This window comes from Neopsephotus bourkii, unplaced genomic scaffold (genome assembly GCF_033783945.1).
Source record: "Neopsephotus bourkii isolate Nb327-2 ecotype Australia unplaced genomic scaffold, CSIRO-AGI_Nbou_v1 NB_1820, whole genome shotgun sequence".
NCBI lineage: Eukaryota > Metazoa > Chordata > Aves > Psittaciformes > Psittacidae > Neopsephotus > Neopsephotus bourkii.
The window spans coordinates 6,443,149-6,468,535 of record NW_026902293.1 but is presented as its reverse complement, the minus strand read 5'-3'; the positions used below and the strand labels follow the sequence as shown (position 1 = coordinate 6,468,535).

The window sequence follows — 25,387 nt, the reverse complement described above, 5'->3', positions numbered from 1 at the left end:
TTAGAAAGTATATATCAAATCAGTGAATGCCTTCCCCCACCTCCCCCAGTACTTCTTGGAAACTTGGTAGAATAGTGAACCTATCAATGTCAAATTTTATCAGTTTTTTAATTATAATTTCCATTAGAATTAAGGAGCATTTGGGAATCTTTTTAGCTATATGATGACAACTGAAGTCTATCTACCTTAAGCTCCTCCTATGATAGTTATGATTGATATAGTATTTAGATATTAGATTTAAAAACTTTTTAATTTGCAATCTTATGTAACATTTGTGTATAATTTTTACATCTTTTTAATAGATGTGGAAGGGACTGCTGAAAGTGCAGGTGGCGATGGCACAATTGTAACATTAGAGGATGGCAGTGACAGTGAAAACATTCAGGCAAATGGAATTCCAGGGACTCCAATTTCTGTTGCTTATACACCATCTTTACCTGATGACAGATTATCTGTCTCTTCCAACGACACTCAGGTACAGACAGCTGTAAATTAGGAAATACTAAAAAAGTAGTATGTGTTAATATGTTGCCCCATAGGATACACAGTTCCAAAATTAGACAGCTTAGTTCCCTGGTTTTTAAAGTGCTTCTGAGAAACTATAAAACTAACATTCAATATACATGGTGAAGAATGTAGCCAATTATAGACATAATTGCCTAATTTCAGTGTGCTCTTTTCAACTGATAAATAGGTATTTCAAGCCTATAGCATGACCTTAATGCAGCGATTTCTGATAAAAAATGTCATGCCCGAGAGGATTTTATTTTCATTAACAAAAGAGATGTGAAAATACACTCTGTTGTATAAGATACCAGCATGTGTGCAGTCTCAACTGACAGGGTATCTGTTGCCAAAGTGTACTGAGTAATTAGGTTTGGGAATATTAGATCTTAAGCTTAGAAAGCTGTAGTCACATATGCCATGCAAATAGATAAGCATTAAACATGTTGCTTATATAAGGAGCAAAAGTACAAGTTGCAAGAACTTAGTAATAGGGGTAATTATTGTACTATTGTACTTAGTAATAGGGGTAATTATTGTACTATAGAAATTTTACCAATTGTATCTTGCCACAGATATGTAAATACTTGCATTCTATTAAAATGTTATGTTTAGCTTTTATAACACTGGTCATATACTGAAGATATATGAAGGGAATTCACTGCAAGTTACCTTACTTAGACTTGACCTAACTATTTTCATTACAGTCTTTAATTCTGACTTTTAACTTAGATAGCAATATTTATTAGTGAGTTTATTTTAACTGGCCAACAGAGTATTTATTTTCTTTTGTTTTAGTTTAGTCTTGAGACCATAAAGCTACAGTGAATTGGTTATATTTGTATATGTTAACATCTTGTTGCTAGGAGATAGGGATTTCCCTACACACGCTGCTAATGCAAAATGGAATACTGAAATATGTTAACTTCTTTAGGAATCTGGAAATTCTTCAGGACCTACCCCTGGTGCTAAGTTTTCCCACATTTTACAGAAGGATGCCTTCCTTGTATTCAGGTCACTCTGTAAACTCTCCATGAAGCCCCTGTCAGATGGACCACCAGATCCAAAGTAAGTAGAATTGAGAGTTCTCCTAACCAATCTTTCTATTTGGGAAAAAAAAAAAAAAAAAAATTTCTTTCAATAATTTTGAGAGTCCTCAGTCACTGAGAAAATAATGGTATAGTAAAGTGAACTTAGAAACTTTGAAAAGGTACTTTTATGTTCTAATCCATCTTTTGTCTGTCAAATGAAAGCAGTTGTTGCTACCCATCGACCTGTTTTGAAGTTTCATAACAAAAGCTTTTCTTTCTGGAAGTATATTTTATGCTGGATGCTCTTCCTGGATGCTCTTCCTAATGCTTTTCAGAAGGGTCTGTACAGAAGGTCTTCAGGTATCTTTGGTCTCAGCTAATGTTGCTCTGCTTTTAAGTAATACCTAGGTTCTGTTTATGCCCCGTAGTTTCTTACATCTCTTGCATACTGGGTATCCAGTGCACACCCAGCTCCATCTTAATATAAGCTCCTCGTTTTGACCTGATAGTGGTTATGATAAACTCATGATACAATGTTCCATTCTTTTGCTCAGATTGGATAATTTTGGAAACATCCTTAATAAAAAAAAACAAAAACAAAACCAAATGTTTTGAAACACACCCTTTATATGGCTATTTTGAAAATCTTTCCCTCTGATTAAAGATAGCATGTTTTCAACTTGGCTTTACAGTAAACAAAAAAACACTCTCCTTTATAGATGGGTGCCAATATTAGTTGTGAGTATTGGCAAAGAACTTTGGTTTTGTGATCTTTAATGCAATGTATATGCATGGTTTTTGAGCATTAGAAGCAATTCAAGAAGATTGCTATTTTGTTCATAAGATATTAAAACTATGGTATGACTTCTGATGGAGGCTCAGTATTTTTCAAAATTGAACCAGCTTTACTGTTTCGTGGTCTAACTTTTACAGCAGGTAACCTTAAGACACTTCAATTTAATTGCTGATAAGTGTTGTGAATTTCATAAGCTGACAAAAAAATTGATGGAGTAAAAAGGGTTTTGAAGGGTTAGTCTAGAGCCATTTTCAAATTATCTAGTGATGTACTACAGAAAGTCAGGACTTTAAAGAATGAAGACTAAGGCATGGGTTTTTTCCTCACTTTTTGAGAAGAGGAAATGCCATGAAAATCCTGTGGTTTTAGTCAGTTCTCTGAGCCTAAAACTGTCCATTTATTAAAGGCTTTACAGGGTTAACTCCCTCTGGAAAGAGCAGCAATAGCTATTGAGGCACTTGGAGAACCTCACCTGAATCCATGGAGTCCTTGACATTTGTATTGGAATGGATTAAGCCCTTCATGTAGAATAAATTGAAGGAAATGGCATTTAGAGCAACAAGAATTAGCTGCAAAACCATTTGAAGATGTCCTGTGTTTGGAGGAGTGCCTAGAATTTATTGGTGGTTCTGAGGCGTTGATGGCTTTTTCAACTAGTAACAAACATGCTGTAATTGGAAGAGGAGGTGTAGGGATATCTACAGCATTTAAAAGAAGTCTTATATGCCTCTCTGAAAAACGTCTTTCCAGTGAAAGTAGCTGTGAAGTCTGTATTCAAAATATTTTAAATTTAGCTAACAGGACATGGACCTTTAGCTTAAAATCAGAAGGCTGAGAGTTGAAATCAAGGTTATGTTCATGGGAACCTGGTTAATGTCTTAATGCCTTTATCTTCTTTTTCCATGGAAAGAAATAAAATGGGGGAGAAATGACTTTAAGGTTCACTTACTAGATTTTAGTCCTTAAACTTGTTTTAAATTAAGTGGACTTTACACATCATACAGAATTAGTAAGGCCAGCAAATTAGGACTTCAGTTATGAGCTGACTCTTGCTGGAAGTAGGCAATATCTAATATTGTGTTTATTATTGAAATTCATATTTAAATTCTTACATTTTATAGCAGAGCGTGGTCTGGTCACATGCTGCCTGCATACTTGGTACAATGGGATGCAAAAATCAGGCCTTTTGCATCAAAAGGTTATGCTAGGTTCCATGCAGCTGTTCAGTGTTCAGAGCCAGGCATTTTCTTGCAGAACTCCTAAGAAGAGCTATTTTGGGGCTTTTACTTTGACCTACATTCCATTAAGAGCAATGTGAGGAACAAATTCTTCACTCAATTTAACTGCCAATGTTTTTCTTCTCAAAAGCGTCTTCAAAGTCTACATTTGGGATTATATTCTATGAGTTTGAAATGTTTGCAGATTGATTTTTTTCTTTTTTCCCCGTCAATACCCTCTTTTTTTCTTTTTTTTTTTGCCAGCATCTAGAAAGCATTGAATTTATTTGCAACAGACTTGCTACTGGAATTACTGTTGCTGTTGTTGTTAAGCTTGTATTTTTGCAACCATACAGCAAATAGCCAACTACTGTGCGTGTTGCATGTTGACTTGAAGTGCTCCTTGCCATGTTTGGGCCGTACTCTGAAAAATTTCCTGTCATTGTTCCTTTTGTTTCGTAACTGTCCTTCTGTCAGTGGGTGGTGGTTCTGTGAAAACTGTGGACTATCTTGTTGGGAAAACCATTTGTGTCTGTACCTGCTCTTCAGAAGAGCTGTAGTCTTTTTTTCAGATTATCACAAGTGGGAGAGAATACATTCACCCAGAGTACTATTTAAATTCATTATATTTTTATAGATACAGATTTCCTTTACACTTTGGTGTGTGTGTGGTTTGGGGTTTTTGGGGGCTGGTTTGTTTTTTGTTTTGTTTTGTTTTTAAAGCATAAATAGTAGCACTCTTCTGACATGAATTCTAGCTTATCTCACTCTGTAAAAAGCATGATGTTACTGTGGAGCCCTTGACAACGCTACAGTTGCCTGACTTTGCTATTTCTGTGCTTAAGTGAGGCATGTTATATATCTTAGCTGCTCTTGGAGTGTGATGGGGAAAGTGGTTGATAACTAATATGAAATAACAGTCTTTGAGAAAAGATATTTCAGTGTTGGAAGCAAGTAGGTCAGGCAGTACAGCTGGCTTTATGATCCCTCGGCTCTCCATACTGGTGGAAATAGAGGAGGAGGAGAATTTTCCACCTTTTGGTACTCAAAGTTCTGTCAATGGACTGGCTATTTTAGACGGGTTCTTCCAGAAAAAAAATAACCATTCCAAGGAAAAAATGCTCCCTTCATCTTCTGGCTAAGATGGGCAGCATTGCCTACTGTTGCTGGTGTTCTGCAGTGATGTCTTGCAGAAGAGTGGTGCAGTAGTAATAGGGAGAAACAGTAACTGCAAAAGGTTATTCTTCTCCCAACTTCTTGGCTGAAGAGTGACCACTTCAACAAAAAAGGTCAACATCTTTTGATGCCTCTTTCGGCACCAGGTTGTGTAAGCTTTATTTCATTAACATACAAAGTCATTGTGGTGTGTATTGACCTTTCAAGAGGCTGTTGTATTTTTTTATGACTTACACTGAGCTGATATGCTGCACTGTTTTATTCTAGATCTCATGAACTACGATCAAAGATTCTTTCATTGCAGTTGCTTCTGTCCATTCTGCAAAATGCAGGACCTGTCTTCAGGACAAATGAGATGTTTATTAATGCTATTAAACAGTACCTTTGTGTTGCACTGTCAAAAAATGGAGTCTCATCAGTTCCAGAAGTTTTTGAGCTTTCACTTTCCATATTTCTTACCCTCCTCTCAAACTTTAAGACTCATCTAAAGATGCAGATCGAGGTATGTTACATGAATTTCTAATTTAAGGGGTGGGCTGTTAAGTGATTTGTTTATATTTTTGTGTAGTTTGCTCTTAGACAAATTTGTTCTCTTTTTGGTATCTCTGCTTTTGTGTAATACTTGCCAGATCTTCCTATGCTATTTTTTACCCAGGGGCAGTGGACTTGCTTGCAAGAATACCTTGAAACCCCCTTCAGATAAAATAGCAACATTTCCTTTGGAACATTTACAAATTAAATAACATTTACTCTCTAAGATCAGAAGTAATGTGATGTGTGGTAGTGTTGTTTGGTGAAGTGGAAAGTGATGGGAAAATAATAAGTAAGGCTGTTTCATCCCTTAATAATAGATGTTAACATAAACTAAGAAATTTTACAGTGCAAATCATGCCTTGATTTATGCTGTGTTTGAGTTGAATTTTTACAGTCAACTTAACCATGCTCAAACCCACTACTTTTACTGTATGAGTTAGTTTGCTCTGTTTTGAAGTAGAGTTTTTTGTTGGCTGTGGCGTGGTATTATTATGATGATGAAACTCAGAAATGAGTAGGTTTGTGGATAAGTTTGGTCAAATAATGCTCAGCAATGCAATTCAGAAGTTTTAGCTCTGCACTATGTAGTACAAATTAAAAAAGAGTAAACTTATAAAAGGAATACGTAATACATGGTTTTGCAAAGGGATTTCAGAATAAGAATTAATGCCTTGAAATGCATTGTGTTTCTCTTTGAGGTTGCTTGAACAAGTTTCTTTCTCTAGGGAAATCCCAGCTGTTTGATTAGTGTAACCACTTTTCTTCATATATCAGGGCCTACATCAATAATATCCTGAATAAGATAATCTCATTCCTCTGGTCTCAAAAAGTGAATGCACAGTCTAACTCCCTGGGCCATAAATAGAAGTAAGTCCATATTCTTAGCAATGAGAGTTATCCAAGTCCTGACAAACACTGCAGATTTTCTCACTGGATCAATATATTCTAAGTCTTGGAGGAAAGCAAGACATATATAGAGACTTTGTTCTTGACTTCTGACTCTTGTGCTGTAGGGTACAGGCAGTTTCTTGGAATGATTCTGGCCATTTGAACCACATGGATACCTTGTGTATCCTGTGTGATAAAGAACTTACCTCCACAGTGAATATAGTAGTGTGCACAATGTGCTCCTACTTTCCATTTTGGTAATTTTGTGTTTGGGGAATCAATGTGAATACTGAAGCCTACATATTGCCCTCTGAGTGTGGAGATTAAGTACATGAAAAGATGCTAGGAAATGTTGATAACGTTGCTATTATAAGGAGCTTGAATTCAGGGATTTCTTCACCTATGGATGTGACTGTGTAAGTTGGTATGTTGTGGCAGCTTTGGAGAAAGATCCTAATTTTGCTGGTATTATGTCAGAAGGGTCTTGTGTTCCGATTGCTTACCAGGTTACTTTGATACTTTCTGGGGAAAAAGCAATAGGATTTCCAGTATTTCCTTGAGTATAGGTTGGATAGAAATACAGGTTTGGTGAGTGATGTGCCTTGAAAATGTGATGCATTCTGAAGACTTTCAAGACAAACTGGGTGTGCTCAACAAGACTGTAGCGCATGTGTGGTGTTCAGCACATCAGACAGACTGGGCTGAGCTGCTTTTCAGTCACACAGCCTGCTTCCCAGCAAGTGTTGGATTTGCTGTGTTTTTGCAGAGTTACAAGTCAGCGTGTAGGTGGTAAATGCATTGCAATCCAGCTTCCCTGACAGAAATTTGATCAGCTTCCACCACTGCTATTCTTTCCCCAAATTCCCAATGGAAAATTAAGACACATCTGAGGAAAACTGGGTAAGGGATGAAGACATATCTAAGGAAAACTGAATACAGGGTACCCTACACTATTGTAGCAGCTTTTAGACTATGCTAAATCAGGACCATCAGCACATAGCAGGGCTGCCTTTCCTCCTCACAAATAGGAAAGCCAAAACCTTGATGCTGCCAAAGTATCCATCTATTACAAAGTACAGGGCATAGCAATTTCTGGAAACTTACTCTTTTTCCTGGTTGTGAGATAAGAATTCCTCTTCTTTCAGCTACTGATCCTAAAGGTTATTCAGAAGATGTGGGCAGAGAAGTAGAAAACTTCACATTCAGTGTCTTAGAGCTGTAAGGAGAGCCATATGCTCTGATTTATAATATGCAATATCTGTGTATTTTGGGAATGAAGCTACATTCTTCATCTATGTAAGACATTTTTTGGCATATTTTAAAATAATAGTTTAAGATTTCGTTGAAACTGAGCCTGCCTTGGTCCTTTGACTTAAATATTCAGGTATCACTGCCCTCAAGTAAGGTATAACCATATCTTAATTTTATTGTAACTGTATTCCTAAATGAGTCAATGAATATGTTTGCAGTAAGTCAATTCCCAGATACCGGGGTGTCATTTAACTATACTTACCATTACCACCCTTCCATAACTGAATAAGCCTTGTTAAAACTCTCATTTTCACAGAATCATAAATTAATAGAATAGTTAGGAGTGGAAAGGACCTTAAGATCATCAAGTTCCAACCCCCCTGCCATGGGCAGGGACACCTCACACTAAACCATGTCACCCAAGGCTCTGTCCAGCCGCCAAGGATGGAACATTCAGAGCCTCCCTGGGCAACCCATTCCAGTGCCTAACCACCCTTTCAGTAAACAACTTCTTCCTTATATCCAATCTAAACTTCCCCTGTTTAAGCTTTGACCTGTTACCCCTTGTCCTATCACTACAGTCCCTAATGAAGAGTCCCTCCCCAGCATCCTTACAGGCCCCCTTCAGATACTGGAAAGCTGCTATGAGGTCTCCACACAGCCTTCTCCAGGCTGAACAGCCCCAACTTTCTCAGCCTATCTTCATATGGGAGGTGCTTCAGTCCCCTGATCATCCTCCTGGCCCTTCTCTGGACTTGTTCCAGCAGTTCCATGTCCTTTTTATGTTGAAGACACCAGAACTGCACACAGTATTCTGAATGAGGTCTCAAAAGAGCAGAGCAGAGGGGCAGGATCACCACCTTCAACCTGCTGGTCATGCTTCTTTTGATGCAGCCCAGAATATGTTCGGCTTTCTGGGCTGCAAGCGCACACTGAAGCCCTCTTCGTGTTCATTTTCTCATCAACCAACACCCCCAAGTCCTTTTCTGCAGGGCTGCTCTGAATCTCTTCTCCAGCTAGCCTGTAGCTGTACCTGGGATTGCTCCGACCCAGGAGCAATCAGTTGACCAGACTAAACAATTAGCTCATTTCTGGTTTACTTTTCCAATACTCTTTTCCCCTCTACTCTGCCCTGGTGAGACCTCATCTGGAATATTGTGTCCAGTTCTGGGCCCCTCAGTTTAAGAAGGACAGGGACCTGCTGGAGAGAGTCCAGCGCAGGGCAACTAAGATGATTAAGGGAGTGGAGCATCTCCCTTATGAGGAAAGACTGAGGGAGCTGGGTCTCTATAGTTTGGAGAAGAGGAGATTGAGGGGTGACCTTATTAGTGTATATAAATATATAAAGGGGGAGTGTCACGAGGATGGAGCCAGGCTCTTCTCAGTGGCAAACAATGATAGGACAAGCGGCAATGGGTACAAACTGGAACACAAGAGGTTCCACTTAAACTTGAGAAGAAACTTCTTCTCAGTGAGGGTGACGGAACACTGGAACAGGCTGCCCAGGGAGGTTGTGGAATCTCCTTCTTTGGAGACATTCAAAACCCGCCTGGACACGTTCCTGTGTAACCTTATCTAGGTGTTCCTGCTCCGGCAGGGGGATTGGACTAGATGATCTTTTGAGGTCCCTTCCAATCTCTAACTTACTGTGATACTCTAGGAGTAAAGTCAAGTCTCAGCTTTGTGACATGAATTGCAGAAAGTAACATAGTGATAGGTAGCATTTTAAAATATCTGAAATGTAAAAAAATCAGTACGATTTTGAGAATCTGTTCATTCCAAGATAATGCTTGTCCAAAGTTGACACCAGAAGCAAGAAGTCAATTCTGTCTCGGAAGCATAGAGATCTAAAGTGTCTTTATATCTTTATAGTATGCAGACCTTTCAGGTACTATCTCTTCTAGCTTAGATTTGGGGTTAAATTTCATACCTGAAACTTTCTTCTCTGCTCCATCAGTGACTTCTTTAAAATTCCGTTATTACAAAAAAAAAAAAAAAAAAAAATCATTTTCCCAGTTCAGAGGGTTTATGGCATTACTGTCTTTCAGTAAAAAAATCAGAAAACAGCAAATCTGTAACTAAGGATTGCTCATAGCGTGACCTTTCTTAAAATGTAATGTCTTCCTCTGGTTGGTTTACACGAAGTTGTGACTGAAACCAGCCTAGTTCTCTTGAGTGTATTTGAGCACTTGAAAGTTTTTGATCTGTTACATTTTGAACTCCTTAGGTTTCATAGGGATGCTTTCCTTATTAAGATTAATAACTGGTACTGTGCTGTGTGTCCCTTTTTCTCTAAAGAGGCCAATAAAATAGAAGTATTAGCAGCGCAGTTTGCTTGAGGAAATGGCTTGCCATCAAAGTTGCTTAAAAATCAGTGTTGCTGGCTCTCCCCAGACGCTTTCAATTAAAGCGAAATTACTTTTACACTTATCTCTGCGTACCTAAAATCTTTGTAGAAATTCTGTGGTATAAAGGAATATCTGATATTAAAAACAAGAGTAGTTGTGTATTTGGATAATTGTATGCTGCTGTTGAAGAAGCTTGATGGCTTGAGACTGTTGTCAGTGTTCTAGAAAATGCCTGTGTTGGTGGATTTGATAGCCACAACTGGCTGAGAAGAGGTCAGCTCTCAGAAGTACAGAACAGTGGTGTAATGCAGTGTGGCATGGTGATGTAATGCCATGTAGTAGTTCACATTTTGAGCTCATGCGCTGTTTCAGCAGTTGCTGCTGTTCAGGGGAGAAGTGAGAAAAAGCCTGCCCAAGCTGCTAAACTTGCTGAGCTGAAATAGCTTGTAATACTAACGAATCTGGTGAGGAACGAATTGAGAGGGGATAAAATAGGCTCTGTTCCAAACAAAAGCATCTGTACTAAAGCAGTTTTAGGGAAAACTATATCTCTTTTAAGGAAGAGTAACTTCCCTGTTACAGGACCTGCTGCATTTTTTATGCTGTGCGTGACTAGTACCCTTCTTCCAATAATCTTAAGACCACAGTGATCCGTATTGTGTCAATAAGTTTCCCTTCTAATGAAGGTCCAATACGTTAAATCTGTGTAAGTGGCTGTTTGTTATGTTTGTGGCATAATAGTCTTATAGAGAAGAATATTCTGTGGATGAGGTAATACATTTTCTGTCAAGATCACCAATGAACTCTTAACAGCAGCTTAGACTTCTTGTTAGGCTGAAGTGTTCAAAAAGGCTTCAAGATTTCACATTATTCCAGGTTCTTCCATTTTTGAGTGATCAGAATATAACCCAAATTTTTCAGCTGGACAGAACTCCAGAAGTACATCAGTAACAATTCAAATTCCTAGTTTGAATGTATCAAGTGTAAGTTGCATTTCCTCGCCTCTTTTTTTTTTTTTTTACCTTGTACCTCTAAAGTGCTGCTTTCAGAATTCTGTCAGAATGTTGGCCGTCAAAGTTAAGTGACTTTTTTTTAATAGATTTTTTTTTTTCTCCCTCTTCTTGGAATATTTGTTAGGTTTTCTTCAAAGAAATATTCCTGTATATCTTGGAAACCTCTACTAGCTCATTTGATCATAAATGGATGGTTATACAGACGCTGACAAGGATATGCGCAGGTATTAAGGACCATTTGGTTATATTTTTTTATGGTTTTATGCTGAAGAACAAAACTGTACTCCTTTTATTGAATGATCTATTTTTTCTAATAAGTTTGACAATGTCCCATTGTTTTATAGATGCCCAGAGTGTTGTTGACATCTATGTGAACTATGATTGCGATTTAAATGCAGCAAATATATTTGAAAGGCTGGTTAATGACCTATCAAAGATTGCTCAAGGAAGGGGTAGTCAAGAACTTGGCATGTCCAGTGTTCAGGTAAAAATTCCACCAAAACTTCAGGAAGCTTCATGGGTTTTGCCATGATAGTTTAAGTCTAAACTCTCCATTCCACTCATATATTGCTTTTAAAATCTTTTCTAGGAATTAAGTTTGAGAAAAAAAGGATTGGAATGCTTAGTTTCGATCTTGAAGTGCATGGTGGAGTGGAGTAAGGATCAATATGTAAATCCCAACTCTCAGACAACACTCGGTAAGACACAAGATGTGATTCTTCTGCCTTTAATCAAGAGATGCTAAAGCTCAAAGACTTCAGTGCATTTTTTTTCCAGTATTTTGATACTGCTGGTTTCCAGATAGGTAAAACCTCTTGCTTAAAAAAAGATAATAATTTTTTTTTAATTTGGTAGAAGTATTGGTAAATTGGATTAACGTTTTTTGAACAACATGTCATAAATTGTCTTTTCTTAATCATGTGATGTCCTAGAAAGCTACTACACTGAAAATTACTAAATCCTGTTATTTTCTGTATTTGTAATTTTAAAAGGCTCACAAAACTTACTTTGAAGCTCCCTTAATTTCATCTAACTTCATATTGATCGAATTACTACTGAAGCAAGCTGGATGGAGAGAATTTTGTCATTAATATATAGGTGTAGGATTTTCAGTGTTGTAAGCAGTGAAGTAAATAAATCATTACTTGTTTTAATCTGGTTTCCATCTGACCTGAGAGAAAAAATACCAAGGTTATGGTAGAAATTTCAGATTGAGCAGATAATATTGGTAGGTGAAGTAATAACCTTTTTAGAGTGGTTAGCACAGCTGCTGCTGTGAACTGAGAGCACCAGCTCCTTTAGCATGTGTGATCATAAACACTTTTAGACACTCTGTTTCAAAAACAGCGTGATTTGCTTCAGGTCAAAAGTAACATCAGACTTGAAAATAAAAGGAAAGATCTGTAACTGAGTTTCCATGGTGCCATGGTTGTTTAGATTAATTTTTTTTTTCTAAGTGTTTACAAATTATAGTTGTAATTTAAGGCTTAAATTTCAGGTATGTGATGGACTGGAAGAATCGTCCTTGATACATTGTAGTGATTTTTTTTCTTGTTATTTTCCAAATCAAAACAAAAGCAGAATATTTATGTAAAAACAAATGGGTAATTGAAGATAATAACCCTCATGAGTTTTAGAAACCTTCAGAGAGGATGTGAAGGATAACCTGTGATTTTAATTTCTTTTCATTGTATGTATTTTGTATGTATGTAACCCTTTCCAATTTATAGGCCAAGAAAAACCGACAGAGCAGGATAGCAATGAAACCAAACACCCTGAGACAATTAATAGATATGGAAGCTTAAACTCCTTGGATTCTACTGCTTCATCTGGAATTGGCAGTTATAGCACACAGATGTCTGGCACTGACAACCCAGAGCAGTTTGAGGTCCTAAAGCAACAAAAGGAAATAATAGAACAAGGAATTGACTTGTGAGTGCCCTTTTATCACCCATGGGAGGGTGGATTCTTATGGAGCTATGAAGATTCCTGGGTTTTTCTTCCTTCTCCTCATAGATACTCATCTTGTGTTAGGAAAAAAACTGGATGTAACAGCACTTCCTCTGGTGAAAGAGTGCTGAATGGTGTCCCCTTTGGAGCCTGTCAACAGTGTTTTGTGTTAACCTAATTCCTCACAGCTAGAAGATGAGTACTCTGAATGTTTGTTCTTTTTTCTCCAGACCTGCTTGTCTAAAATAAGATTTTTATATTTGGATAAAAAGAACATTGAACTCGTGATCAATTGAATACAACCTGTTCTAGTGTACGCATTACTGATGAAAGTATCTGTATGCTTAATCTCACGCTTCTTCTGATTAATTTGTCATAATTAGAACTGGGAGATAGCATTTTTCTGTGCAGTCTGCCATGAATCTTCTGTGGGATTTCAGCTTTGTCATCTTGCCTTCTTAGTGAGAGCAATTTATGCAAAAATAAAAGTTTTCTGCAGTATGGTTCTCAAACCTGAACAACATCTGTTAGTCCTTCAGGATTTCAGTTTTTCAGTTACATGGTTCCATGTCTTCATACATTTCCATTCTTGCAGGCAACTCATGGATTTCTTGATTGTTTCATACAGATTAAACCAAAAGCAACAGTGTAATTGTTCCATTCCAAGCCAAGACTTTGCTATTTTTGTGAAGTACCTTTTTCTTCACAAGTGCCAGAGTAAATCATACTGTTTAGGACTCTTTACTGGGAGTTGCATAGATGCAATGCTGGCAGTTATGTAGCAGAGAGGAAGAGGAGGCTGTTTACAGGCGAAAAAATATAAAATCATCCAATAATAAAGGGAGTAATAATCATAGAAGGGAATAGCATATTCCTGTCTAATGCACAGTTTGATGAAGGAAAAATATTTAATACATAGATTTTTCATTACCTCATCCAAAATCATTGAATCTTTTTACCTAAGCTGGTGAGGCTTTGTGTGTGGCTAAGTGTGTTAACTCTCATTCCATCCTGATCTTCGTTGTACAGATTCAATAAGAAACCAAAGAGGGGGATTCAGTACCTGCAAGAACAAGGAATGCTTGGCACTACCCCTGAAGATATTGCTCAGTTCTTGCATCAAGAGGAAAGATTAGATTCAGTAAGAAAACTCTTTTCCTGATGGTTGTTTTTGCTCATGATGATGGATTTTATACTTACTGCAAATCACCTTATAGTGTTTTGAAGAGCTCAGTTTTATTGTACAGTAAAGAAAAGGAGACTTCTCTCTACAGATTCTAAAATTGTAAGCTCAAGGAATTTGGAGTATGCGTTAGAGCTATACACTGTACTATAATGTCCTGCAGTTCATTGAAGGGTAAGGGGAGACTTAGTTGGTAATACAGCTAGAAGCATCTTACTAAACAGTATGTACTTTAGTCTAGTAAGGGACTGCCAGAAGTAACTGTCCTTCAGAGACAGCTAAAAAATGACGCATGCAACAGCATGAGAAGCGTTTTTTTTTGCTGCCTCCCAAAAGAAAGTTACTTAATCTAGATCAGTTCTTTGATCTTACTTACAACTAGCGGCTGTTGCTGGACTTGGAAGAGACCTGCAAGAGGGGGGTAGGACTATGTCATGGGTATTGTCATGAAAACCTTTGCTTTCTGAAACAGCAGTCTGCACCACTGTGCTTAGTAGCCACTCCCATTGTTCTGTAAGGAAAAGCTTGCATACGTGCCCGTGCTCGCAACTGTGACTGAAGTCACAAATTTCAGAATTGGAACTTAGAATCAGGCATCAAAACAGATCTTTAAGCTCAGTTTGTATATACAGACATCTTTATATGAATGCACAGTATTTTTCACTGGTCTCATGTTGACAGTGATCAACTTGGATGCATTAGTGTGCCAGCTGTTTATATTTGAGCATTAAAGAAGACAAAGTTTAGTAAACTTTTCATTCCTGTAGTAAGTTTCCTAATTACAAAAATCATTACAGCAAAGAACAAATAATCATTGGTAATCTTAACTTTGTCTTGTGCACTCATGTAATTCACCTATTACAAAAAATAGTACCTGAGTAAAATGAGAGAAAAAGGAACGCAGGCAGATACGTATGAGCATGTAAGCATATTTTGAGGTAATATATGGCCAAAATACTTTGCTTTATAGAGTAGAGGAGAAGCAAATACATCATGCTTAACTGCCTCTTCTTTTGTGGGACTTGTGGGTAGTATGACTTTGTTGTTCACATTTACTTTTTTCTTTTCCATTGTAAATGCACTAGGTTGTCTTTCCTGTTCTCATTTTAGACTCAGGTTGGGGAGTTCCTGGGAGACAATGATAAATTTAACAAAGAAGTCATGTATGCGTATGTGGACCAACACGACTTCTCAGGAAAGGATTTTGTTTCAGCTCTGCGTATGTTTCTAGAGGGATTCCGTCTTCCAGGAGAGGCTCAAAAAATTGATCGCCTGATGGAGAAATTTGCTGCTAGATATTTAGAATGTAACCAAGGGTAAGCCATACTTTGTCTTCAGAGCTTTGGAAAGATGAATAATAAGTAAAAATTCCTACTATGTTAAATTTGCTGTTCTTTTTCTCCTTTCTGCCTTCAGGCAAACTCTTTTTGCTAGTGCAGATACTGCGTATGTTTTAGCTTATTCAATTATCATGTTGACAACAGATCTTCACAGTCCACAGGTATGTTGCTAGAAAAATATTTGTGTACTCCACAGACTAACTTTCAGGCTTTGTGCCAAGGTTGTTGTAAAAGCTTCATGTCTAACACCAACATTTGACAGCAGTGTGTGTAATTTAGTGTGTAGTAATGGTTTTATCCATCTTTTAAGTAACAATACGTGTTTCATGGGTGTTGAGATTTTTAAGTTCTTTTGATTAGACCTTTCTGTAAGGTATCATTTCCCTACTCTCTGAATAGGAATTGTATGGATTTGCTTTCATATTATGGCACTCACAGTAGCAATCTAACCTGCAGCCAAAGCCTAATATTTGAAGTTGAGGTAATAGCTAGCTTGGTCTGTATGACAAGATAAAACACTTATTTTTTAGTAATGTGTGTCTTATTGATCTGCAGATCCTACTGAATGTTTGTGTATGTTGTAATGTTCACGTAGCCTTGTGTTATTTTGTAGACTTGACAGTGTAATCTCGCATATGTTAGATACTCAAAAATGTCTTCTGAATCAGCAGGCTTGTCCTTGATGTCAACTTTTCATCTGTTTGGGTGCTTTATGAGCAGCATTGTCGCTGCTATGAATTTGCCTCATTTGTTGATATTAATAGCTGCTTTCTGGGTTTCAGGTTAAGAATAAAATGACAAAAGAACAGTATATTAAAATGAATAGAGGTATCAATGACAGTAAAGATCTCCCTGAAGAATATTTGTCTGCTATCTATAATGAAATAGCTGGAAAGAAGATTTCAATGAAAGAAACAAAAGAATTAACAATACCCACAAAATCCAGTAAACAAAGTAAGTAGCTACAGTGTTAGCTTTCTTCAGTGTTGTCTTTACAGTTCAATGGAACAATCTCCTTTTTAAAATGAGAAATGAAGCAAGCACCGCTTACTTAATTCAAAATGAGTCCTAACTCCTAGTTTCATAACCTTTTCCTTTTAACATAAATGCATGATGTTCAAACCTGTGTTAAATGCAAGTGTTATTTTCACTTCCCCTTGTAGCTGAATTCCCTGTATTCAGTGCATTGACCATGGAGAAGACAGATTTTGCTGCTGAACAGCAACATAAGAAAATGCATTTGAGGGCTTTATAAAGTAATGATGTTGCTGACCGGCATAGGGCGTAAAACACACAGTAGTTGTGCCTTCTGTTTCTAAGGTGGCCATTGTGTTTTCCTGCGATAACCATTTTATACATTATTTTGACTTAAATTTTATCTATATTGTAAAAGAAATATTTTGCTAGTGTAATTTTAGGAAGTACAACTAATATAAAAAATGCATCAGAGTGTGACATTTAACGAAAAATTTTGAATTATATTTATGAAGACACCACTGTTAAATGTGCACAAATGAAAGGAAAAATGTGTTTACAGGTGTTGCTAGTGAAAAACAGAGAAGACTTCTATATAACTTGGAAATGGAGCAAATGGCCAAAACAGCTAAAGCACTTATGGAGGCAGTGAGTCACGTTCAGGCACCTTTTACTAGTGCAACACACCTCGAGCATGTGAGACCCATGTTTAAGGTGAGATGCATATTTTGATACTCACTGAGAATATCACAGTTTCTTAACACAAAATACTGAATGTCAGGGTTTGTTAAAAGTACTTGTTGAAAAGATTTGCATCTGTTGTGTTATGATCATTTTGTAAGTTGTTTAACTTGCTTCAGGGAAGAAGGGATTTTGAACCTTCTACTCCAGTTTCATTAACCCTGCGATTATCAGATCAAAATTCTGACCAATGTCTGTTGCAAACTGATATTTCAGAAAGCTTAGGGCTGCCATTTAGTTTTGGGGGAGGTAGATGGACCTATATGAAACATTATTCTAAACACCTGCCTTTCTATTGTGTTTATGCAAAGCCATCTGCATCCCAAATGCCTTTTCCTTACCAGTGGTTCCGATCTGTAAATAAAAGAGTATGTTCAGTAGTGTATTATGCCTCAGTATGCAATTGGATATGGTCTTTGGCATAAGTAAAGTCCAGCTGTCAACACTACCAAGTCCACCACTAAACCGTGTCTGTAAGTGCCACATCTGCATGTCTTTTAAATACTTCCAGGGATGGTGACTCAACCACTTACCTGGACAGTTTGTTCTAATGTTTGACAACCCTTTTTCTAGTAGCCAGTCTAAACTTCTCCTGGCACAACTTGAGGGCCATTTCCTCTTGTCCTGTAGCTTGCTACTTGGGAAAAGAGACCAAAACCCACCTCACTACCACCTCCATTTGGGTAGTTGTAGAGAGCAGTAAGGTCTCCCCTGAGACTTCTCTTCTCCAGACTAATCAACCACAGATCTCTGAGATGCTCCTCCTAAGACTTGCTCTCTAGACCCTTCACCAGTTTTGTTGCCCTTTCTGGACATGCTCCAGCACCTCAGTGTCTTATAGTCAGGTGCCCAAAACTGTGCATAGTGTTCAAGGCATGGCCTCACCGGTGCTGAGAACAGGGGGCAGTCACTTCCTTAGTCGTCTTCTTGGCCACACTATTTCTGATACAAGCAAAGATGCTATTGAGTACCTTGGCCACCTGGGCACACTGAGGATCTAGCTGTAAAATTGCTGTCCATGAGGGAAACCTTTGAGTTCTTTATCACCATATTAATAGAAGTAGAATAGTACTCTCTTTGTACAGAATAACACTAAATGAAACCTGAAGCCCTTGTTTAGGATCTTCTTTCAGGGTGTCACTTAGCAGAGGTGTACTGTAGATAATTTCTCTCAGTTGACTTTTTTTAAGGCTGACATGAAATAACTTGCATGCAGGCAATTGTAAAATCCACAGACTATCATTCCTTAAGATACCAGACCTATTATTCTGTAATATTCCTAGCCTTTAGTACCTGAAAAGTACATTTGCAAATTCATTTTCAAAGGAGCAAAATACAAAGCACTGGGGTAAATTAACACCCTAAACGTATTTTGTGAAAGTGATATGAATAAAAAGTCTTCTTACTTACAAACATTTATTAGTTCATAAAATAATCAATGTACTGAGGACAGTGTAATATGTTGAACAGAGAGCTGTCTTCTCAAAAAATGTGAGAACTGTGGAATTTATTTAATTTCACATTTTTTATTTAGACATTTTAATTTTCATTTCATCAAAGCTTTATGAGTTTCTGGGTATCTCACCTATTGATGCAAACTTAAAATTTATCATTATAACTGTATTTACAGATAGATTTGGTAACTTACTAAAACAGAAGAAAAATTCACTTTATGCACCCACATAAGTAGCCATAAATTGTCTATTTTAAGAGACTTAATTTTCACCTTGAAGGACAAAACAGTCTATTACAAATAACAGCATAAATTTAGTTATAAAGCATACTATACCAATCTCTAGGTAGTAAAGTATTTCAATTTTATGATTTTTAAAATCAGTGTACGTTTCAATAGGAATGAAAAATTAGAAAAGGGGGGGAGAAACATACAATTCTGGAACATAAAATTGTAGAATAATTTGAGTTGGAAGGAACCTTTAAAGGTCATGCAATAGGAAATCAAGTCCTGGATCTAAGAATGCATCTGATGCCTTTAATATTGTTCTGAAGTTATGGATTGGTGAGTGCAAGTGTTAAAACATTTCTCTGAGTTCGTGCTTTTGGAATTGCTGGCTTAAATGAAACCAAAGCTCTGTGGTGCATCATTTTATTATGAAATGAAGTGTGAAATATATTGCTCCCTGCTGTGCCCATTGACTATTTCACCTCTTCAGGTGAAATTATTTCTAAAATCATCCAGATATCCTGGGGTTTCGATCCATGACCACGTGTAGTTATGGCAGGATCCTCTGCATCTACTGATTGATTTTTCTGCCTGTGGGAGAGGGAGCCTTAGTCACAAGGACAGGACCACGTGGACTCTCCTGTGATAATTTTTACTTGGGTGTATTACAGTCTTAGTCTCAAGTAAAGCAAGAGGAATGGGAAACATCTACAGTTCCTTAGATGGAAAAAGATTGAGGGCCAAGGGCAAGAAAATTAAAAGCAAAGAGATGAAGGAAAGAGTTGTGTCCCATCTCTTACTATTGTTTTATAATTTTAGTGGAATTACTAGTTTGCTACCCTATTCTACCCTACTCTCTCTTTTCTTCTCCCCTCTCTACCCTCTCCCTCTCTGACCCTCCCTTCCTTCCCCCCCCCCTTCTTTCTAGTGTTATCAGAGCGAAACTTAAGTACATACATTCCATCGTAAAAGAATCTATTGCACACTGTTGGTTCTTGCAGTGACTGTTGACTCAACCTTCATCTTTTTACAATGAGAAAGAAAAATAATCTCAAGTGTGCCAAACCTCCAGCAGACATCTAAATGACATAGAATTTTGGGTGGTTTTTTAGGGGGGGGGGATTGGGTTTTTTTCAAGGTATCTGAAAATGATTGTGTGTGTTGGTTGGTAAGGGGGAGTGTTTTTGAGGGGAGTAAGGGAGAGTGTTTTTTAGGGGAGCATTAATCTATTTGTGTTCTATGCTTCATGTCTATTCTATTCCATTTCTCTTTTGGCAAAAGGTACCTTCAAGGTTAATGATGTGAGTTAAGGACAGGATTTACACTTTAGCAAGCTGTTGAAACTATATCATTCCCTTCAAATACCAGCAGTTGCTAACGGAGCTTTTATTTTGCATATGTTGCAGTTGGCATGGACACCCTTTCTGGCTGCATTCAGTGTGGGTCTTCAGGACTGTGATGACACAGAAGTTGCCTCTCTTTGTTTGGAAGGTATACGATGTGCAATCCGCATTGCTTGCATTTTCAACATTCAGGTAAAAAACTTGACATTGAGACAATACTTTGATTTATGTACTAGCAAAATGTTACTGGGGTTCTAGGAGTCCTTGTATGCACTGCAATACCTAGAGACTGCCTGCTTCTGCAATTACTACTTCATCTGATAGTTGACTGGAAGCACTTTAAAGTGACCTTTCATTTTTCCTGGTGTTTTGTAGCTGGTAGGTGGCTGCCATGCCTATGTACTGAATTTTTGTATCCCCACAAATTGAATACTTCATGTCAAAGTATTTTCTTTCTAGCTTACAAAGCTGTTTGCCTTTGTTATGATTCATAAAATAGTTCTAACCTGTTCCATAAGTAAAATAGTATCTCTGTGAACTGTGTTTGAAATACTGATCCTAGCTTCAGAGAGATTATACTAATCTGAAACTTCTATTGGATACCATTTTAACAGTTATGGCACTGGAAATGTCATTCCTGAGGTAATGCATGAATGTATGTTGCATTAAGCACAATGCCAGGAATTCCAGACCCTCTGACTCCAGAGGGTAATTCTGTTTAAGCTGGGGGGGTGATTACTTTTTTTCTCCTATTTTAAAATCATTGGTAGTTAATATATAATTATGTTATTGTAGACTATTAGTTAATAAATGGAGTACTGGTCTGCAGTAAATCCATTGTAAGGATAGCTGACGAGAAGCACCCTGCCAGCCCCCCAAGCTGAACAGACTTAAAAAATGTGGTCAGTAGAGCCTTCCCTGGAGCCTTCAGTAGTGCAATGTAATTCACACTCCTGTTATTTTGTTTCTAAGTTGTAAAAGTGGAACTGGTACAAGTATCAGTGCCAGCAGCTGCAGAGGTTGACTCCCAGACCTGCAGTGTGATCTGCCTTGAATGGGGAGGGCAAGGACACATGCTGTGAGATCCCCATGCCCCAAGAATTTACCAGAATCAGTTGTTCCCTTGCATTTGGCTTGGGACAAACGTGGTTGAACTGGAGGCGTTTCAAAACCAGCAATTCTCATTTGCTGAAATTTAAAAACTCTTGGTTTGTTTTTTCAATATAAGTGGTATTACTACTTGGTTTCCTATGGGAATTCTGTTTGGTTGATGTCATTAAAAACAATACTGGTTTGTTGATGATTTCAGTATGTTACGTATGATCCAGGATTATTCCATTGCACAAGGTCCTGATTAGGTGGCAGTGTAGTCTGACTTCAGATGCCAGATAGCTCTAGTGGTTTGAAGGAGACTGACACATCTGCACTTGAGCTGACCTGGGGATCTTTTCTGTTGGAAGCAGGTTTTTCCTCTGGTGCTTAACTGGTGCTGGCAGCTTTTCTATTTCATTGAATAAATATACAGAAGCTCAGATTGGTGCCTCCTAAGAGCAGTTAACATTAGTTTACACTTCTTAATTGATAATAGAGGGAGCTGTAGACTTTTAGTTCTAAGAAAATCCCGGAAGTACACAATACAGTCTAAACTCTGCATGTTCACCTCTAAAACATCAGTTAAAGAGTCTGTTTTTAATTATTTGTGCTTTTAATCTTAGGCTGTCACAGTCTGGCTTTTGTCTTTAAGCATCTGGGACAAGATACACATCAAAAGGATGTACTTAATTTGCTTGTATCATCTAGCTTTACTTTCTGGTTGATGGGCGCATTGTATGTTTCTTGTACTTTGATGGCTTAGAGAAGGGACAGAAGGGGGAATACCTGTATGGAACAGAAAGGGAAGGTAGAACTGAAAACATTTTCTTTTTACAGCAGATACACAGAAGACTGAAGCTTCTGTGCATAGTACTCTTTCCATGAAACTTCCATGTTTCCGTGGTTATACATCATTTGCTGTTCCTTTGCCAGCTTAACCTTGTAGTAGTAATTGGGTTTGAATGTGGAAGCCATGCTATGTGGCTTAGTGAGAATCCACCCTGTTACTGCAGCCTGTTGTGGTGTTTGTCTTTATGAAACAGACATTCTTCCTAGGGCTTTTTTATATATTTTATATTTGATTTTATTATGTGCTTAATAATTTATTTTTTTCAAAATAGTCTTAAACATGCAAAGAGCTAAATATATTTCATAGTTGTCATTTGTTTCTCTGATGACCAACAACTCTGATTTCACTTTATGGCCTTCAGGTCATACATAATGGGAATGTAAAATTCATGTCTGAGCTCAACTGTAATCCCTTTTATTATTGTAATTGGTTCATACGGGATCTTAGAAGCTTCTTTTGATATTATAAGTACCCTATACATAAAAATCAGGTACCATATGTGGAACATCCTATTTTTGTAAGATTCACCCACCCATGGAAGTCTTGCCTCACAAGCTTCTGGAGTACTTCAAATTGTGTGGATTAAAACAACTAAAGAGCAGTTTTGTGGAATTGGCAAAATATGCCTTTTAGATATATTACTTAGATCCTGTTGCCAAAATGATCCTACAACTTGAGAGAGTCTGCTGAGGCAGACTTTTCAGAGTAGGTCCAGGTATAGCACAAGAATATTAACTAAGTTAACTAAGAAGCCACGCTTCTTGTGAAACAGCATCCTGTTTCCTAAAAAAAAAAAAAAAAAAAAAAAAGCCCCCAAAAAAACCCACCCCTCCCCAAAATACCAAAGCCAGAAACAAAAAAAAAAAAAAAACAACAGAGAAAGTGTTGTATTCTTTCAGGCATTACACATCATGTTCCTGAATAGAGAGAGCCTGGTTTTACCCCACAGCTTACTACAGAAGAAGAAGAGACATTTTCCCTATGTAGAAATGCTTTAGAAATTCAGTTCTAGGAAGAAAAAGGTAAACGATATAGTTGCTGAAATCACACAGATTGCACTAAGAACCAAGAAACCGAGAAAATACTTACCAGACAACTTTTCTGTTTGTTCTCCCTCCCATTTGTAGCTTGAAAGAGATGCCTATGTCCAAGCATTAGCAAGATTTACGTTACTTACAGTGAGTTCTGGTATTACTGAAATGAAGCAGAAGAATATTGACACAATTAAAACTCTCATCACAGTGGCTCATACAGATGGAAACTACTTAGGAAATTCCTGGCATGAGGTACAAAAGTAATTTGTACTTAAACTGTAAAAAGCACTTGTATTGATTTTGAACATAGTAGTGTACTTGCTTGTGCATGAATATAGTGGGTTTTAGATAAGTGCCAAGTATGTACTTCTGTACATACATAATGTAGAATTGCACATTATGCAGCCAATTAAAGTAGTAAAACATGTCCAAGTGACAAATTAAATTATGAAAGGTTAATCCAGTAATATTAAAATTAATACTCATTTTGGATAGAACAGAAATACTTTTCTGACCTTGAGTGTTTAGAATTTTTTATTTCTAAAGATCTGCCTAAAGACTTTTATTTACTTATTTTGTACTATTTCAGACTGCTTTCTGTTGATAAACAACTTCTTTATTTCCTGGAATAGATTCTGAAATGCATTAGTCAACTTGAACTGGCACAGTTAATAGGAACTGGAGTAAAACCCCGCTACATCTCAGGGACAGTGCGTGGCAGGGAAGGCTCTTTTACTGGAACAAAAGATCAGGCACCCGATGAATTTGTGGGGCTGGGACTGGGTAAGTAATGGATATACAAAGTATTTCGTTTCACTGGCTCTGTTCAGACAGATATTGAAGTTTGTCCTTTGTTTTCGTTGTTGTTGGCTGTGTGATTTGGAGATGAGACCATGAAGAAGTTCTAAAACTGTCTTAGACTTTGAATAGACTTACTCCTATTTCTGGAGTATTTGTTTTGCTCTGATAAGTATTAATGCTAGGATGGGTGAGCAGGAAATGGTAGAAAATAATAAATTGTTAATTTCTATTACAATATATCCAACCAAGTAAGAATGGATTGCAGACGGGACGGTATGAGTAGATTTAAGGATGTCGCAATGTTAGTTTACCAAGTATTTTACCAGTCAGGCAAGTTAGTATGTGTAGGTTAAGCATCCTGTTATGAAACTGCAAGAAATCTACAGTATGCAAACCAAGTAGGAGGTTATTTTAGCTCAAATGGTGAAATCTTGTTTCCTCCTCTTTTAGTTACTGTGGCACTGAAGAAGTGTCTTTTGTAGGTTGGCTTGAGATCCAAAATTTATTCTGTAAGTAAGATGTTGTTTCCTGTCCCAGAAAAAACTATACCAGCCTTAGCTTCAGCTATCTTGAAAAGGTTGATTTTTTATTTATTTTTTTTTAAATAGGGGGACAGCTGAAGGCCCACAGGTGTAGGGTATTAGGAAACTATGAAAGCATTAAGCAAGTATGTAGAGCTTCACTTGACTTTAGAAAGTTTCCATTTCAGTATGATGCTCAGTAATTCCTGCCTTTTGAACAGCTTAACCCACAGCTGAGCAAGAGCTTTGTGTTCCATCTGGTTTTCATGTAACTATTCTTTTTCTAGAAGAAATTATTATTTTACTAGTTTTCCTGATCATAGCCCTCGGCTAGTCCTAGATGTCTGGTTTTGCATTCTCAGACAGTTTTTCTTACTCTGCAGTCAGTCATTTTCTTTCCTTCAGGCTCTCCTTTGGCCTGCCTCTGTACTCCCCTCACCATGCCAAGAGCTGCTGAAGGGAAACCTTGCACCTGAAATTAATGCGTCTGCCAGCTTCTCATATACTGAGCTTCTCCCTGCCCTTCTAATATGCATCCTTCAGTTTAGTGTTCCCCAGTGGCCCATCCAACTTTGCTATATCCAAATGCTGGCAGTTTCTGTATACTGAAGTGACTGGCCTTTAAAGATTTTAAGCCGTAATAGCTCAAGAATGTAAACTGTAGTCAGGTGTCTGTAAATCATACTTGCTAGTTCTTGGTGTAGATCCAGCTCATAAAGACTTTTTTCCCCTCTTTCAACTACATTACTAAGGAAGACAGGCTGTGCCCAAATGCATAAAATGTTTCTCTGAATTGACTTTCTTGAATGCCTGTTACAGTGCATAATTGGAATATGGAAACTTTACCTTTTTGTACTTTTTTTTAAATATATGTTAGTTTTTAATAATAACACTTCAGTATTACAGGAAAATGCCAACTCAGTTTGGGTTTCTTGCATTTAGGCGCTGTTAGAACATAATAATTTTTCTCAACTGTTTAGTTTTTTCACTCTTCTCCACAAATTCCATGTTGCAGATACTTACATTTTCTTTCTATGATCCTTTGAAACTATGGCTTTCAAGCAACCTTCCTATAAATCTAAATTCTTGTGAGAACCCATATAGCTTATGTCCATGTA

The 25,387-nt window shown here is 37.4% G+C and overlaps 1 protein-coding gene across 2 annotated transcripts in view; it reads left to right on the top strand.

Annotated features, from left to right (window-relative positions):
* The window catches only part of ARFGEF1 (ADP ribosylation factor guanine nucleotide exchange factor 1), a 93,283-nt gene that overhangs the window by 46,421 nt on the left and 21,475 nt on the right, over positions 1 to 25,387 (top strand). For both annotated transcript variants that reach the window (XM_061342900.1, XM_061342899.1), the window contains 15 exons: positions 303 to 475; positions 1,439 to 1,572; positions 4,992 to 5,226; positions 10,883 to 10,982; positions 11,103 to 11,242; positions 11,348 to 11,456; positions 12,489 to 12,690; positions 13,738 to 13,849; positions 15,002 to 15,207; positions 15,308 to 15,392; positions 16,014 to 16,185; positions 16,769 to 16,920; positions 20,035 to 20,163; positions 23,041 to 23,199; positions 23,580 to 23,730. In XM_061342900.1, the coding sequence (XP_061198884.1) occupies positions 303 to 475; positions 1,439 to 1,572; positions 4,992 to 5,226; positions 10,883 to 10,982; positions 11,103 to 11,242; positions 11,348 to 11,456; positions 12,489 to 12,690; positions 13,738 to 13,849; positions 15,002 to 15,207; positions 15,308 to 15,392; positions 16,014 to 16,185; positions 16,769 to 16,920; positions 20,035 to 20,163; positions 23,041 to 23,199; positions 23,580 to 23,730 (2,259 nt within the window). The remainder of the gene's footprint in view (positions 1 to 302; positions 476 to 1,438; positions 1,573 to 4,991; positions 5,227 to 10,882; positions 10,983 to 11,102; positions 11,243 to 11,347; positions 11,457 to 12,488; positions 12,691 to 13,737; positions 13,850 to 15,001; positions 15,208 to 15,307; positions 15,393 to 16,013; positions 16,186 to 16,768; positions 16,921 to 20,034; positions 20,164 to 23,040; positions 23,200 to 23,579; positions 23,731 to 25,387) is intronic.